General features: G+C 44.5%; 1 protein-coding gene across 1 annotated transcript in view; it reads right to left on the bottom strand.

Annotated features, from left to right (window-relative positions):
* The window catches only part of Grin2b (glutamate ionotropic receptor NMDA type subunit 2B), a 344377-nt gene that overhangs the window by 197992 nt on the left and 130983 nt on the right, over positions 1-15402 (bottom strand). The window contains exon 6 of the mRNA XM_042054500.1: positions 7057-7655. Within this exon, the coding sequence (XP_041910434.1) occupies positions 7057-7655 (599 nt within the window). The remainder of the gene's footprint in view (positions 1-7056; positions 7656-15402) is intronic.

Genomic DNA, 15402 nt, shown 5'->3' with positions numbered 1-15402 from the left:
ATCTGCTATAGACAGAGGAAATAATAATGCATCCAACTGTTCTTCACATGTGTTTTGTTATGCCTGCACTATAAGCGTTGAATATATCCTTTAGGGTATTGAAGAGATCCTTCAGTCATGTTCTCCAGTTTACAAGTCCTCTTAAACCATTGAGTGGATAGAGTCTCCCTCCCAGTATACACAGGTGGCTCTGTTTTTTTCAAAACATTTTATATGAGAATGCTTTCTGTAGATTTCTTGGTGCCTTTGTTTGGCAAGGTTAAGGACCACTACAGCAGCTCCTTCAGCTATAACTACACATTCGTATAACCTTTCACATGGTTAACATGGGGAATGGATGAAGCTGTATAAACTGAATACAGATATTTGCCTTACTGCGAATCTGCCTATGCTTGGTGCTCAGTGAACATTTAATACCAACTAAAATGGAAATGACCAATCAGTTCTCGTTCCTACTGTGTAAATCCAATGGCTTCAATTCTTTATTTCTTAACCTCCCTGCAATTTCCAGGCCAAGAGAGTCAAGTGGGTATCCCACGAGAACAGCTAGCTATCACTAGCTAGCTGCTTCCAAAAGCTGAGCATCTGCCGCAAGGTTGCAGGAAGATTATATTCACCGCAGCTCAGTTAATAAGGACCTAATGGTACACCTCTCTTCATATCTCTGCCTCAAAGTCACACTAGTCCCCATTCCCCAATGGCCAGGCCAGGAAGGGTCCAGTCCTTTTGCTATGGCATCATTCACTGGGAAGGAACAACGCCAGGAGGGTGCAAAGCCAGTGCTGAATAAGAACGCTGAAGACACCGGGGAAAAATCGTTAGGCAAGATCCATAAGAAGATGGCTATATTAAGATCCATCTATCTCAAATAGCATCTGCTCTTTCTCCAAGTTCCATACGCCGCTGGCCAGAGAGAGCAGAGGCACTGGGTTCTTGGGATTTAAAAAGAACCCAGAAGTACATGGCATGTGCACCATCATCACCTGAGTGACAGAAACGGACCATCAGTGTATTCGCCAGTACACTGAGAAGGAAAACGGTCATGAACTCCCTGAGGAAAGATAAAGGAAGAAATATAGACCCATGCCAAATAGTAGCTGACAATTCTTCTCTAGCTCAGGAACATTGAGACAGGATTAAAACAATGGCACTAGTCACTTCCTTCCGAATGTTTCAGAAGGCCTGGTATGGAAAGATTTTTTAGACTTTTCTCAGTAGCAGGCCCATCGCTAGCCACAAGAAATTCTCCAGCTCTTCCAATCAAATGAATTTCCCAGTTGGAATAAATCCCTCTCAGCATGCCCTTCATTATGGCAGGGCATTGTACTGTATTTACTAATAAGGCATAAATGGATATGACAGGGTTCCAAGGAAAATTGGTTCTTATTAATGTACAAATTAGAGTTGCTAGATTAGCAAGTAAAAAGCCAGGAGGCCTGTTAAACTTGAATTTCATATAAATAACAGCTATTCTTCCAGGGGAAGTACATCCTGTGCAGTATTTGAGATGGACTCACACCGAGATCATATGTTCCTTGTTTATTCGGGGTTCACTGGGATGTTTTGCTTGTTTGTTTCACTGGTGATTTTTGAGATGGGGTCTCACTAGATAGCCTAGTTTGGACTCGTACAGTCCTCTTTCACCCTCCTGGGTTCTGGAATTAAAGACATGAACCACCATGCTGTGTTTATATGTGTAGACAGGAAGAAGGGAGAGGGGAGGGAGGGAGAGAGGGAGGGAGGGAGAGAGGGAGGGAGAGAGGGAGGAGGGAGGGAAAGAGGAAAGGAGGGAGAGAAAGGGAAGGAGGGAGGGAGGGAGGGAGGGAGGAAGGGAGGGAGGGAGGAAAGAGGAAGGAATATTGAAACTCCAACCAATCCAAACACGCTCCAGAAATAATCACCAGCTCTCCAGCTAGACAAGCTTCACATAGTTCTGGTGTTAAAATGTAAAAGTTTAAACTAATGCCTTTTTAATTACCATTTTTATTGTGACCTGAAATGATGTAAGTAAGGGTCCTCTCAAGGATCATTTTCTTAAACTCTTCTTGGATTTTTAAATACATGAATCATAAGTATGTATCTGTATTTGAGATTCAAGACCATCAAATGATCCTCCCTCCAAAAACACCCTCTACAGTGTGTGGTATGTGTGTGTACATATTCATGTATATGTGCTGTGTGTACAGGTACATATGCACATACTTATAGGCATGTGTAGAGCCCATATGTCAACATCTGTTGTCTCCCTCGATCTCTTGCTAAGTTAGGTTTTGACACAGGGCCTTCCCCTGGATCTGGGGCTCAGTGGCATGACTAGGTAGCCCACAAGACACAGGATTCTCCTGGCTCTGCCTCCCCAGTATTGGGACTACAAGTACACATCACCATGTCTGGCCTTCCTCGTGGGTGTTAGGGATCCAAACTTACACTTTACTGAATGAGCCATCTCTCTTGTCTCTCACATAGTTTCTTATTCTGGCTCCTGAACTCAGGATGGAGAAACTTGCCACACCTAGCAAGAAAGCCACAATCTGGCCTGATATAAACGAGAACTCCAGCTCCTCTTACGTTTCTGGGAGGATGGAGCCTAGAGTGAGGAGAGAATCCCCTTTCCTGGTCTCCATTCCTAACACTCTCTGGCATCTGGGATGAACCTACCTCCCACAATCCTCCAAGGGAGCCAACCTTGCTGGGTTGCCATTGAGAAAGGAGCGCCTGCTAAAGGGTCCTTCTTCCTCCTCATCCACCAGCCAACCTTTTGCAGCCATTTCATTTGCTGGGTTTCCTGCTGGGGCTCAATAATGTGGCTGCTCCGTTTGTTATTTAAAAGAGTGACCCTAATGAGGCCAGAGCTCTGAAGAGGGGCAAGCCTTATTTCAGCAAGTGACAAGAGCTAAGACCAAGGGTGCCTAATCGAAGCCCAGGGAGGTCTCCAGACAACCAAGCCTGGTGACAGTACCTTAGGTCTGGGGATAACTCTTTAAGTCCCAGCTAGCTAACCCAAGCCTTTCTGAACTCACAAACTAACCGACTAAAATATCCCTATCAGAGGCTGCAAACTGGAGCCAAGAGCCACCCAATGCTGTACTTGAAAGGAAAGGGGAAGGAAAGACGTGGACAGGAGCAAAGGACACCATGATGTGCGTGAAGAGAATCTGGGAACAGCTGTATAACTGGCAGGGAGACACTTAGGGGAAGGGTCTGAGGCAGGAGAATATAACCACCAAGTAGAGAAGTGGGAGGGAAGGCTGAGGCCACTACCTGAGCAACACAGAGAGATCAGGCAACAGTGGACCCCCCCCCCTGCTGGGCTCCTCCTGCTCTTTCTCCTTCTCCCTGGAGCTGGCAGCTTTGGGACCAGTCTGCATGTGTAGCCCCAGCCTCGTTGCTTCTGGTTGGCTACACTTGAGACAATGGGAAGGCACACTTGAGGCTCATTAGTATGTTCCTTTTTATAAGGGGTGGTATTTTTGAAACAAGACTGTAGTCTAAGCTAGTCTGGAACCCATTATGTAGCCAGAGTTGGCCTTGAACTGGCACCCTACTCCGAGCTAAAAGTATCCTCCAGAGTGATATTGGCTCTTCATCTTGACTTACCTATAAGGGAAGAGCTCAAATGAGAGCTGGGGATAGCAACCATCCTGATGGATAACAATGGCCTCTCAGTCCCAAGAAATACTGAACAAAGGTTAAACCAATGGCGGTCTCAGGGTATGGATAGAGCCCAGTCCCAGAGCTGGCATTTACACTTGAGTGTAAGATGAACTAAGCCAGAAATAATATATCTGAAGGTTGTTGTTTACCCTGGGGGAAGGTTGAAGACAACAGTGTGCAGGCTTGAACTGTTTTTACAGGCTTAACACCACATTCCCTTGATTTGTGTCTGACAGATGTTTTAGTCTCGGTAGTCTCTGGCCTTTAGCTTTGGTTCTAATCAGCAAATGCTTGGGAAACTAATATGAATCAGATTTGAACTGAACACTAAAAATAACAGAAGAACGTATGGGTCTACGGATCCAACTCAACAGGAAGGTTGCCCACCTTGGAAAGAGCAGCCAGGCAGGACACCCCCTCTGCAAAGGGGATGCGCACTGAGTCCTGGAGGACCTCACTCTCATCATTCCCTATGTCACACGCTGTGTTGGAATAAGGACAGAGAAAAGAAAAGGACAGGAAGGGGCTGCTTGCTCTCCTAGAACATCTTCTCCCAAGGTACCTTAATCAGGAAAGCATTAGATTTAGTGAAGGCATATAATGAGAAATTCAGTCCATGGCTTAGGAGGAAGTCAAAATGAGGGGAGGCCTAAAAATGGCCAGCACTGGGCAAGCAGAGGACCATCTGTGTGTATTTACTGGTGCAGAGGGCCTGCTAGGGAGTGTTCAAAACAGAGTGAGAAAAACAAACAAACAAACAAAAAAACCGGAGTGAGGAGGGCTAGAGATGCAGTTCAGTCGGCAGAGGGTTTACTGAGCATGCGTGAAGCCCTGGACTTGATCCTCAGTGCCACATACACCTAAACTAGATGTGGGGAGTATAGCAGGGTGGTCAGGAGTTTAAGGTCATCATCCCTTGTCTACATTACAAATTCCAGCCTGGGGTACATGATGAGACCCAGTGCCAGAGAGGGGAGTCCACAGAGACAGCAAAGGGTTTTCAAAGCCAACAGCTGAAATGTATTCGGCACTCTAGGAAGGTCATGCCGACGGGAGAGCCAGTTTTGCAGAGACAGGCAGGTCCCATGCTGTGTGACACTTTATAAACCACATTAAGGAGATGCTTCCTTATTAGAACCTGTAAGAAAAAGCCATTGGCAAACATTAAGCAGGCAGGTGATGAAATTGCATTCCATTGTAGATCACTCTGGTTGCAACACAGATAGAAAGAAGCAGAACCCGGTGCAGGGGAGGCTGCAGCAGCACAGATATGGGCTCCAGTGTGGCAGGGAAGATGAAGACAGCAGCAATGTCACTGCAGAGATACCAAGTCCACGAGAACAGTACCCTGGCCATGAGCTATCAGGGACACACAGGACTAAGGAGATCTTGGGAATTTAATTTTATTAATCTCCTAATAGGATGCATCTCAGGTAGTATAAATTTGGTGAGAAGATGGAAAAGGAGTGGGAAAAGAGATGAACAATTCAACTTTCCAGATGTGAGCTCCCAATGCCCATGCTATCAGAAGAAATGACTTTTCCAGTTTAAAATACTAACTGAGATTCAGGCCTGGTGGTGCAAGCCTGCAATCCTAGCGATTTAGGAGACTGCGGTAGAACAACTTCAAGGGCTGCCTGGGCTACAGAGAGAATCAAAGCCAGTGTAGGCAACTGAGTCAGATCACAACTCAGAAGAAACAAGGCGTGTGAGCTGAGGCCATCGCTCAGTGGTATAGCCCTTGACTCTCACACAGGGCCCAAGGTTCAATTCCTAGTACCTCAGGAAAAAAAAAATTGTATCAAATGTGAACTTAGGGTGAGGGTGTGACCAGAGATGTAAACTCAGGGAATATGCAGGGATTGAGTCCAAGGCCAATAGTACAGAAATGAGCAGCTCTACGTAAGACAAAGCCCCCTAGAATGAAAGAAGACTGTACCAGGGATCCTAAGATGGGAAACGTGAGAGAAATAGGGGTCAAGCAGAATGCTCTGTGCCAGGGAGAGATGGTGGAAGAGTGGCGCTCACAGCAGGAGGGGACTAGGCTTGAGTGGTCGCAGTCATGGCCACATTGAGGCTGCTTTTCATTCTAACTCCAAATTAAAAACTTTGTTTAGAGACTGGAGATCTACTTCCCTCCAAAGGGTAAATAAGGATAGCTCACGCGAACCTTCACCAAAAGTGGTTTAAATTTCTCAGGGTGCATTCTAGTGTTTTCTTTCAGGACAGCAGGTGCCCGAGGATTCTGTGTTTCTAGAACGTGCTGTATGTGCTGTCTCGATAGTTCAAAAATCAATCTTTAAATGGATTGTTCAAAACCCGCTGCTGGACAAAAAAGTCAAGTATTGAACAGCAGCCATAGCTACATTTGTATAAAATTATGTACTTAAACCCATACAGATACAGATCCTAGCAAGATGTCTAGGGTGGTTCCTGACTAACTTAGCAAGAGTTAGTTGGAGTGAAGGTCATTTTAATTTTCTTCTTCGTAGTCTGTCTTCTTTAGATCTTTATAGCCTACATACTTAGCCATTTTAGCAAATTAGGAAATCACATAAGATCCCCTTCATGGAGTCAATCAGCACTTCCCGGAGGGCATAGCACAGTCACGGATGCCTCAAATGAGGAGGTTGGGGTCCAGCATCCCACGGGTGGAGTTTTGAATGTGAACACTCCCCCCATGTGATGAATACTTGGTGTCCAGTGGGTAGCACTATTTTAGGAGGTGGTCGGAACTCGGGGAGGTGGGTCCTTTCTTGAGGGAGGAGGTCATGGAGGGCATATTTTTGAAGGACATACCTGAGACCTATTTCTCTCTGCTTTTTTACAATGAAGGAAACTGCCTCACCCCACAACATGTTCTTCACTACAGTGTCCTCCTGCCCTATGGGCAGGAAGCCATGAAGCTGGCCATCATGGGCTCTGCCTCTGAAACCATGGGCAAAAATATGTCTCCTTCTAAGTTGTTTCTTCTAGGTATTTTGTGAGACTGAGACAAAGTGGCTAAAACAGAGGCCTGTTTTCAGTCTTGCTACAAACCGGACTGAGAGGTGCCTCTCACAGCATGCTGGCTCATGAAGACGGAGAGGGGAGGAAGAAAGGTGAAGAGACCATGTCCATTGTGAGTTCAAGGCCAGCCTGGTCTACAGAGCTCACTCCAGGACAGTTAGGACAGTTAGACAGAAAACCTGTCTCAAAAAACAAACAAGCAAAAAGAATATGAACCAGCAAGGTTTAACTGAAGTGATCCCTTGACCGTGACCAGGAGCCATTTCAAGACCAGCGTTCGGCCTGCTGCCATCCTGAATGGCCTTTCCCTGGTCCGGCACCTCCAAGCCCCCTGCCTGTGAAGCTCTCTCCTGGTTGCCACCCTGTGTTCGTGCAGTCACGCTCCAAGCTTACCTATTCAGCATGTTAGACTGGTAGATCCTCTTCTCGTGGGTGTTGTAACAACTACTTTTGGGCTCAGGGATGAAACTGTGCTCGGACAGCATGTCGGAAGCAGCGGTGGTGATGATGGCAATCCCATCTCTCACCCTAGCAGGAAGGCCATAGTCCCATTCATCATAGGACACAGAGATAAGCCCAGTGGGAAACTCGGCGGGCACAGTGTCTGTATCCCCAGCCACCAGACTAGGCACAATCCATGTGTAACCATAGCCGGTCAGCCCAACCGAGTTAGCTACTTCAAATATGTAGGTGGCTTCTTCCTTCGTGCAGTAGAGGAGGATGATGGGACTTTGCAACTTCTTCAGCTGGTTCTGGATCTTTGAGTCGCCGTCGTCCAGAGACATGTCTAACAGGAGGACTTCCTCCAGCTCCCAGCCCACAAAGCTGTTCTCGATGGTGCTGCGGATCTTGTTCACAAAGTCCTGGTAGCCGGGGAAGTAGGTGGTGACAATGGAAAAGATGTACCAGTCGTATTCTTCCATGATGTTAAGCATGACGGAAGCTTGCTGTTCAATGGACGGGCCAAACTGGAAGAACATGGAGGACTCGTCCTAGAGCAAAGTAGAGGAAAAAAGAGAGAGATAGAAAAATCAAAGATAGCCAGGGGATTCTGAATGGACTGCAGACAAAAGTTCATGGTCCTCATTTTTTTCATAAAATTTTTCCTTTTCAAATTTTTCACTAAAAAAATAAGATTGAACATTTTTTCAATTTTAAGTATTTATAATAAATTTATCCCTAAGAGTATTTCCTGGCATTTAGAAAAGGAAACAGCATCAGTCTATGAATCTTTTTTGTGTGAACTCCTTAGGGTCTTAGCTTAAGATAGCTCCTCAGAAGGAAACTCATTGATATTTGCACAGTAGAACATCAAATACTCAGAAAGCGGAAAGAAGAGTCCAATGCCTTACACCAGCCAGGTAAGCTGCCCGCATGTACACAGTCACAGACAGACACACCACACACACATGCACACACACCATTTCTCTGGGATGCTGAAATTTTAGGTCTGGAGACTTGTATTATTCAGCACCGGCACAACTAAATTAAAGTACCATGGATCTGCCTTAGACTTGTCTTCATGGCCCATGTGCATCCACTCACTCACAATACACCTGCTGCTTGGCTATGGAAACCGAAGAGGACATAAAGCTGCTATTACAGCAACCCCCACAGTATGGGAGCTTGAACCAGGGCCTCATATGCTCTGCTTTACCACTGAGTCCCCTCTCCTTTCCACTGAAAAAGGTCTGATATGGGTCTCACTCAGTTTCCCAGGCTGGGCCTAGACTCACTGTATTGTCTCAGCTGGCTTTGAACTTGGAATCTTGCTGCTTTGGACGTCTGAATAACTGAATTGACAGGTTTGTATCACCAGGCCAGGCTTACTAGCGCTCTCTATTAACTTAACCTGTTTTCTGACTGTTGCTCAGATAACAAGATACGCAACTTAGAGCAAGGCTCAAACAGCGCCTCTAAGCCATACATTAAAATACTGGTAGCTAGGTTCTTCATGTAGCTGTGCTTGGTTTTAAAGCAACCTACAGAAGAGAGTTTGTTTTCTATCCCATATAATGCCACAGGTCTTGGACTGATCTGTGTACCATACAGACACACACACACACACACACACACACACACACACACACACACACGGAGCCAATTCTGAGCATCTTGCTTTCCTCCCTTTCCTTTTGAGGGAGAAGCCATTTTAAACTCCTCCATTTAAGCTACATTTTACCTACTCTTGTGTCCTGTCAAAGCCTGTAGTTCAGGTCCACCTGAACTACAAGAGTCTGAAACCACAAAATGGATACCGCCCCAGTCTGCCCTCTCAGCCATTCCCCTGATTTGTTCTTGGTTAATGGAGTCACTTTTCTTACTCTGTGCCCCCCCACCTTCCATCTGAGGGCCCCTGTCCATTTAAAAATAGTCTAGGCTAACACAATCGTCTCTTTCTTCAAAGGACATCTCCACCACATCCCTAACAACCTGAGCTTTAAAGTACAGTTACAAGAGACCAAGAAATTGAGCCTTTAAGCAAAATTATATAGCAATTTCTTGGTTCAGGGATAAATAGTCGAGAAACAGTCAAACATTTCTTGAGTGCCAACTGTTGAAAAAATACAGGCCGGAAAATATCCTACTTGTATCTAAGACCCTACCTAGTTGGACAGTGAGAGCTGCCAGCTCCTTGCCTTTGCCAGAGTAATGTGTGCTTCTCATGCTTGAACGGGTGACATTGAGCCTAGCATATCCAGAGTGGAGGAGATGTTTTTCCAGCAGCGGCGAGCCTTCCTGCCAATGGTGCAATGCTGCGTACCCTTACTGTGTCTGTCTCCTCTGGGCTTAAACATGAAGCCAGAGATGGCCTCCTAAAGACTAAAACAGCCAGAGAAGCAGGGAAGATGAAGCAATGAGAATAGATGGCTAGAGAAAAGGGAATGAATTCCCGCTAGAATAATTAACGCAGCATATGTGCCTATTCCAAACTCTGGCTAGCCCTTGCTCTTAGACGTCCCTATAACACAAAGACTGTTCTTCAGGGGAAAATGACCTGCTCTCTGGTTGTAGGCTACAGCTGTGATGTGGAGTGGGTACTGTCTCTCTCTGTTAGTAAATCCTATCCTCCAAGATGAGAGTAGAAGGATGTGTTGTCCTTTGAGAGATGATACGTCTTGAAGGCAGAGATCTCAGAGACAGGGTTTGTGTCCTCATAAAGGAGACTCCGGAGAGCAGCCTTGACTGTTCCACTTTGAGTGGATACAGAGAGAAGCTTCCTTGACAAAGCCAAGAGGGAGTCCTTATCAGACACCAAATCTACTAGCACCACGATCTTGGACTTCTCAGCCTTCAGAGTTAGGAAAAGCAAATCTTGCTGTTGATAAGCTGTCTCCTTTATGACATTTTTATAGCAGCTTAAAATGACTAAGACAAGTGGGTATTTGAGACAATGAAGCTTAATTATTCCAACACTTGTCAGGGACCCGCAGAGAACCACAAGGGAAAAAAAAGACAGAAAAGAAAGCCCATTGAAAGAACAGCTCATCTTGAATAGATGCTGCTTTGAGGAGACATCTACTCGATTTCCTTGTAAACACGGTCTTGGAGATTCTCAAATGGGAAATCTTATCCTGTGAGTTTTTCACAGGCCCAATGATTACACCAAGTGAAAATGCTTCCAGTATACTTTAAGATAGGCAAAACCTAGGGAGAAGGAGATCCCAAGTGCAAATGAAATAAAACAACCTTCTCTGTAATGGGTAAAGAGAATTTAATCGCAAGAAGGCTCTTGAATGCACACAATGTCCAACATATGGTAAAGCCATAATTGGCTCATATGCACAGCAAGAATCAGCTTTGTAGAAAACTCACGGTTGTCCATCTCAGATGGTCAGGGTTAATGATATTGAACTTAGAGAATGAAAAATCTGTTAAACAAGAACTCGACCCTGTCTTCTTTTGGTCTTCTTCTTAATGCCTCACAAATGAACTCATAAAGATACTACCAGCTACTACGCAAAGAAAACTAATCTACAACGAGAGTGACAGAAGAAAGATTAGCATGGTTGTGTCACACCCCCACTGCACTCTGAGCACACCTTCTAATCCCATCATCATATATAACCCCTTTTCTATACAACCCCCAGCATGCTTGCCTTACCCATTCTGTATTGCCAGTCATTCTCATTCAATAAGGATGTCTACTACAACCATTTACCTGCTACCAAATCAAGTTTGGTGAAGCCAAATAGAAACCAAAAGGCAGAGTTATGGCTTGGGCAAAGGCTTCCTGTATAGTGTTGTTTATTTAATTGACACATCAGGTTGGTGTACAGAGGTCAGTAATAGAATAGCTCTTTCTTCCAACAAAGCTTTCATCTTTCTCTAAGTTGCAAATGGTGACAGGATTTGCCAGTTGTGGCCTCTGTCACAAATGAAAGCACAATCTTCATCCGTGCTCGGAGTGGAGAGTACAGGTGGTCAGACATCCAACTTTGCAGGCATCCAGCACACACTGTGATCACCCACTAGTGACTAAGGATGAAAAACAGAGACATAATTCCGTGTGCAGCTCACTTTTTCCCCATGAACATTCTTATCTCCTAATGATATTACAAAATTTTGAGACTCAGGGGCCCTTGGAACAGCTACCTCCCCCCACCTGCAGTGAAAATTCCCAACCAAATCTATTACATGAATGCTCTTCAGCTTGCCTTAAGAGCATCTTTAAAGTCTTTCTGCATAAAAGGCTGCCTTCACTGAGATGGGCAATTAACACAGGGGAGGTAGGATTGTACATTAGACGCCATCAGTCTACAACCTTTATGCTGTACTTCCATTACATTGATGTTCGCAGTGTTTATTTGCTAATAACAGGAAATAAAAAGAAGTACTTTCCCATCCCATTATCTGCCTCTGAAAACAACTGCCTAAAGAATTAGCAGCATGAGAAGTTTTTCATCATCCAGATCCCCTACCGATCCACTTCTGAAATAAAGAACTAAGTATCCCAATGGCCAGTGCCTCTGGCAACAGACTTCATCTCAGTACCGTGCCCCAACCCATACAGCACTGTCTCTCAGATGAAATGAGCCGTTTGTCTACAATTATAACCTCTTCCTGGAATACAGAATCTTGCATGATTGGCTGACAAGGTGTATAAAGTCCTAGCCCCTTTGCTCTAAGTCCAGAGACCTCTGTCACACTTCTGAATTCCCCACAAATTCAGTAAGAGTGCCCATTACAACTACATCACCTGTACTTCGCCTTCTGCGCAGTCCAGTTTTAGCTTCCTTCCCCTTTCTTGTGTTGATGTCAAGATCCTTCCTTAATCAGCCTACGTCTTGCCTTCACCTTCAGCCTGTTTTCCATGGAACTGACTCCACTTACCCCCGTTTTATAATCATAGAAAGAGGTGTGTCTTCAAGAATTTAAATAGAGGGGCTGGGAAGATGGCTCACATGGTACAATGCCTGCCTTGCAAGCATGGGGAACATGAGTTTGGATCTCCAGCAGTCATGCTTCAAAACAAAAATGCTGAACATGGTTGTACCTGATGTCACCCTAGCTCAGTGGTATAGAGACAGGCATGTCCCTGGAGCTCACTAGCCAGCCAGTTTTGCCAGTCGATGGGCATCAGGTACAGTGAGAGACTCTTTCTCAAAAGATAAGGTGAACAGTGATAGAGAAAAACAACTAACGCAGAGCACTGAACTTCACATGCACAGATGTGCTTGCACATGTACCCAAACACACATACATTACACATGTACCCAAACACACATACATTACACATGTACCCAAACACACATACATTACACATGTACCCAAACACACATACATTACACATGTACCCAAACACACATACATTACACATGTACCCAAACACACATACATTACGCATGTACCCAAACACACATACATTACGCATGTACCCAAACACACATACATTACGCATGTACCTAAACACACATACATTACACATGTACCCAAACACACATACATTACACATGCACCCAAACACACATACATTACACATGCACCCAAACAAACACACATACATTACACATGCACCCAAACACACATACATTACACATGTACCCAAACACACATACATTACACATGTACCCAAACACACATACATTACACATGTACCCAAACACACATACATTACACATGTACCCAAACACACATACATTACACATGTACCCAAACACACATACATTACGCATGTACCCAAACACACATACATTACGCATGTACCCAAACACACATACATTACGCATGTACCTAAACACACATACATTACACATGTACCCAAACACACATACATTACACATGCACCCAAACAAACACACATACATTACACATGCACCCAAACACACATACATTACACATGTACCCAAACACACATACATTACACAAGTACCCAAACACACATACATTACACATGTACCCAAACACACATACATTACACATGCACCCAAACACACATACATTACACATGTACCCAAACACACATACATTACACATGCACCCAAACACACATACATTACACATGTACCCAAACACACATACATTACACATGCACCCAAACACACATACATTACACATGTACACAAGCACACATACATTACACAGAAATAAAAATTAAAAGAAGAAACATTGAAACATAATATTTATGTTCAACTCATGGTGATTCATGCCGTAGAAAGATAATCCTCTGCCCATCGACTGGAGATATTAGAACTAGGGTGAAAACGTGTAGCTGAATATCAGAAATGCATTGGTAGAGCCAGGCGGTGGTGGCGCACGCCTTTAATCCCAGCACTCAGGAGGCAGAGGCAGGCAGATCTCTGTGAGTTTGAGACCAGCCTGGTCTACAAGAGCTAGCTCCAGGACAGGCTCTAAAGCTGCAGAGAAACCCTGTCTTGAAAAACCAAAAAAAAAAAAAAAAGAAAAAGAAATGCATTGGTAGAAGGTATATTTCTTAGTGGGATGAGCCTCAGAAGTCAGTGACCTGTCCATCATCCTGAAACAGGAGCTTCATTCTTATCTGCTGAAGGTTCCTTCCCACTGCTCTCTTTAGCTATATTCTCACCTTCAAGACCTAGGTCCTTGGTTGTTCTCTGACATATGTGGTCTCTTTTAACTCCCAGGAGCAGGTTTGTCCTCCCAGGTACCTTTCCAGCTGTGTGTTTGTGTCTCTACCATAATGCCTATCACAAGACAGCAGGCAAGTTTACCTCCCATGTGCAGAAAGTTTATGACATGTGTTTATCTATATACATCACACAGCACACATGCTTGTATCTCTACATATGTGTGGAGGCCAGGGGTGTTCTCCTGAATCACCTTCCTATGGTAGATTGAATAAGAATGGCCCTTGTAGGCTACTATCTTTGAGTGCTTGGTCACTAGGCAATGGCATTATTTAAAAGGATTAGAAGGATTAAAAGGTGTGACCTTGTTGGAGGAAATGTGTCACTGGGGGTGAGAAGTATGCCCCTGGGGATAGGAAGTTTATCACCAGGGGTGGGTTTTGAGGTTTCAAAAGCCCATCAAGGCCAGAGTTTCTCCCTCTGTCTACAGATCAGGATATAGCTCTGAGCTACTGCTGGAGTGCCTGCCCACATGCTGCCATGCTTCCTGTCATGGTGACAATGGATTAAACCTCTGAAACTGTAAGTAAATGCCAATTGAATGCTTTATATAGTTGCCTTGGTCATGGTGTCTCTTCACAACAATAGAACAAAGAGTAAGATAGAAGTTCCACTTTTCTCTTTTTTCTGACACAGTGTCTCACTTTACCCAAAGCTCAGTATTGTCTAGAGAGGTTAAGCTGTTCCAGGAGTCCACCTGTCTTCACTTGCCCGAGAGTCAGGTTTACAGAGGCATGTGACCTATAAATGGAGGCTGCTCCTTCATTTCTCGGCTACCCAGATCCGAAATAATTATATAGAAACTGTATAATTAAATTAATAATTATATATTAACTGTATTAATAGCTTGGCCTATTAGCTCTTGCTTCTTACTGGCTAGCTCTTACATCTTAAATTAACCCATTTCTATTATTTTGTATTTTACCACGAAGCTCATGGTTTACTGGTAAGGTTCCCTGGGCATCTGTCTCCTTTGGTGGTGGCTACATGGCGTCTCCCTCGCTCTGCCTTCTTTCTTCCTCTCTCTGCTTGGAATTTCCACTTTGCTCTATTCTGCTAAGCCACTGGCTGAGAAAAGATTTATTCATTAACCAATAGAAGCAACACATATACAGAAGGACTTACCAAATGGGCAGTCCTTGCCTTGTACTAGCAAGACATGACCTCCTTCACCCTGTTACCATAATAGCTGCTAAATGACCCAGCCACTTCTGCTCCAACCCCCTCTATTCTCTGTTTAAAAAGCAGCAGGGTGATTCCTTTAGAAGTAAATCAATCATGTGCTCTCGGTCCCAGCCCTCCATGTCTTCCATATTCACTGAAAGAAGCAGCCAATGCTCTTGATTTGGAATCTCCTTACCCACCAGAGACCATGACCTCATATTTCACTTCCTTACTCTTTCTGCCTGGAACACTCCAGCTGACCAGATATCCACAGGGCCAACACGTGTGTCTTTCTGCTAAAACCTTTCTTTCTCTGGGTTAGGAAGATTGCTCAGTGAACAAACTGCTTGCTTGTTCACACATGCATACACCACACACAAACACATAGTAGGTAATTCACTAAATAGGCAAATAAAATCTTGCTTTCTCAGATGCTGCAATTCTAAAATCTATTGTTAGCTTACTACCT

This window comes from Arvicola amphibius, chromosome 2 (genome assembly GCF_903992535.2).
Source record: "Arvicola amphibius chromosome 2, mArvAmp1.2, whole genome shotgun sequence".
Lineage (NCBI taxonomy): Eukaryota > Metazoa > Chordata > Mammalia > Rodentia > Cricetidae > Arvicola > Arvicola amphibius.
This window is presented reverse-complemented; position numbering and strand designations above follow the sequence as displayed.